Raw genomic sequence first — 2,539 nt, forward strand, 5'->3', positions numbered from 1 at the left:
GCAGAAACTCGCACGTCGCAAAACGCCTTCACTTTTGCTATGTGTACATCGATGACATCCTCGCAGCCAGTTCTTCAGCTGAGGAACATCGCGCACATCTACGAGAGCTCTTTTCACGTTTGCAAGAGTACGGCCTCATCGTCAACCCCAGCAAGCGTTTATTCGGCGTTGAAGAGCTTGAATTCCTCAGCCACCTTATCAACAGACACGGAATACATCCTCTTCCACAACGAGTTCAGGTCATCCGTGATTTCCCACTTCCACAGTCGTCCAAGAAGTTGCAGGAATTCATTGGGATGATCAACTTCTATCGTCGCATCATCCCCCATTGCGCTCAGATTATGCAGCCGCTCCACGTGCTGTTGTCCCCCAAGAAACCAGCTCGGCAAGCATTTCATGGTCGGACGCTGCCCTCCAGGCATTTAATCAGCTCAAGTCCGCTCTCGCGGAAACAGCGTTGTTGACCCACCCGCTTCCTGATGCTCCGACAAACCTCGTTGTCAATGCTTCCACAGAAGCGGTCGGCGCGGTCCTTCAACAGGCGATCAATGGCACATGGACGCCACTTGCGTTTTTCTCCAAACCCCTTCGACCCGCCGAGCGAAATTACAGTACCTTTGGTCGCGAACTACTCGCAGTATACCTTGCCATCCGTCACTTCAGGTACTTTCTTGAGGGCCGCTCATTTTATGTCCTCACAGACCACAAGCCCCTGACATACTCCATGCACTCAAGTCACTCTTCGCTGAGCCCACGTGAAATCCGCCAACTACCTTTCGTGTCCGAATTTACAACTGACCTTCGGCACATTCGTGGCACCGACAATGCCGCAGCCGATGCTCTGTCACGCATTGCGGTATCTTCCGTCACCACAGACGACACCCAAGCCACATGAAGCCCAAACACATGACCAAGAGCTGGCCCCCTTACGCACCTCGTCTAGCCTGACCTTGCAAGATGTCATCCTTCCCAACACCAACATCTCCCTCACGTGCGACCTCTCTACCGGTGCACCACGTCCCTTCGTTCGAGAGCCTTTTCGCTTCACTGTCTTCAGGACACTCCACTGCCTTTCCCACCCCGGCATCCGCGCCACCCAGCGCCTCGTCACAGCGCGCTACGTCTGGCCCCACATCAATTCAGACATCCGCAAGTGGACACGTTCCTGCCTGCAGTGCCAGAAGGCGAAATTACCAGGTACATCGTCACACCACCCCACAAATTCCCACCACCGAAGCATCGTTTCGAGCATGTGCACATCGATATTGTTGGGCCGTTACCATCTTCAGAGGTTTTCGATATTTACTCACTTGCATAGAGCGTTGCACCCGTTGGCCAGAAGCCCAACCCATCCCAGATATTGACGGCAGATTCCGTCGCCCGCGCTTTCATGGCAACATGGGTCGCCCGTTTCGGCGTCCCAGCGTCATCACCACTGACATGGGCCGGCAATTCGAATCCAAGCTTTTCCAAGACCTTCTCCACTTCCTGGGCTACCGCAGCTGCACCACAGCCTACCACCCCTGCAGCAACGGTCTCGTCGAACGCCTACACGGACAGATCAAGACCGCGCTTCGTTGCTGCCCTGACCCCTCGTCTTGGGTTGATAATATCCCTATCATTCTACTCGGCCTCCGCTCAGCCGTCAAGAAGGACCTGGAATGCTCTCCTGCCGAATTAGTCTACGGCGCCTCCCTCCACGTCCCCGGCGAATTCTTGGGTCCCCCATCTCTCGGTTCAGCACCTCTCCCTGCTGCCTCTCTTGACGGGATCCGAGATGCGATTCGTGCTGTTCAGCCGACACCAACACGACTCCCCGCATCCATCAGCCCATTTGTCTTCAAGGACATTCACACGTCTACTCATGTTTTCATTCGAAATGACGCTACCCGCGCCCCCCTTCAGCCACCTTACCAAGGCCCGTTCAGGGTACTTCAGCGGACAGACCGTCACTTCACCGTGGACATCGATGGCCGTCACGACACCGTCTCGATTGAGCGCCTCAAACTGGCCTTCCTCGACGCATCGCACATCCCACTACCTCGCGTTTCCACCGCCGCTGCAGGACCTCTCGTTGTCTCACCTCCTGTCCGCACTGTCCACTGGCATACTCCGCTCCTCCACGGCTCATGACTTCTGCGGAGGGGAAGCAGTGTGGCGGCTCGCCAGCGCGACGATAACGACGGCCATCTTCGGCGGTGCATCACCACCGACACTCTATGGGAATCCCCATACATTTTTCAACTCCCGTAGCGCTGCAAAAATTTGGTTGATCTCCGTGCAACTGCTTTTAAATGGAAGAGGATGCTTAGATCTAGTGCCTGATTGAAGCAGATTTTGCGTTTTAGACTCAGAAATGTTTATATCGTCGCCGAAAGGTTTGGGAAAAGCTATATTTCAAGATTCCGCTCGCTTACAAAATAGAGCCGCCCATAATCGAAAATCTAGCTCGATCACGCACTAGACCAGTGTTTCCCAGAGTGTGGTCCGCGGACCCCTGGGGGTCCGCGAGAGTGTCCGTGGGGGTCCGCGACCGTCT

At 55.1% G+C, this 2,539-nt stretch overlaps 1 protein-coding gene across 1 annotated transcript; it reads left to right on the forward strand.

Moving 5' to 3' along the window:
- The first annotated feature begins 824 nt into the window (after nucleotides 1-824).
- On the forward strand, nucleotides 825-2,133 carry LOC135372067 (uncharacterized). The gene is made up of 2 exons (XM_064605806.1): nucleotides 825-1,197; nucleotides 1,319-2,133. Exons 1-2 carry the CDS (start codon nucleotides 825-827, stop codon nucleotides 2,131-2,133), a joined length of 1,188 nt encoding a protein of 395 aa, XP_064461876.1.
- The last annotated feature ends 406 nt before the right edge of the window (nucleotides 2,134-2,539 follow it).

The sequence above is a fragment of the Ornithodoros turicata genome, chromosome 1 (assembly GCF_037126465.1).
Source record: "Ornithodoros turicata isolate Travis chromosome 1, ASM3712646v1, whole genome shotgun sequence".
Lineage (NCBI taxonomy): Eukaryota > Metazoa > Arthropoda > Arachnida > Ixodida > Argasidae > Ornithodoros > Ornithodoros turicata.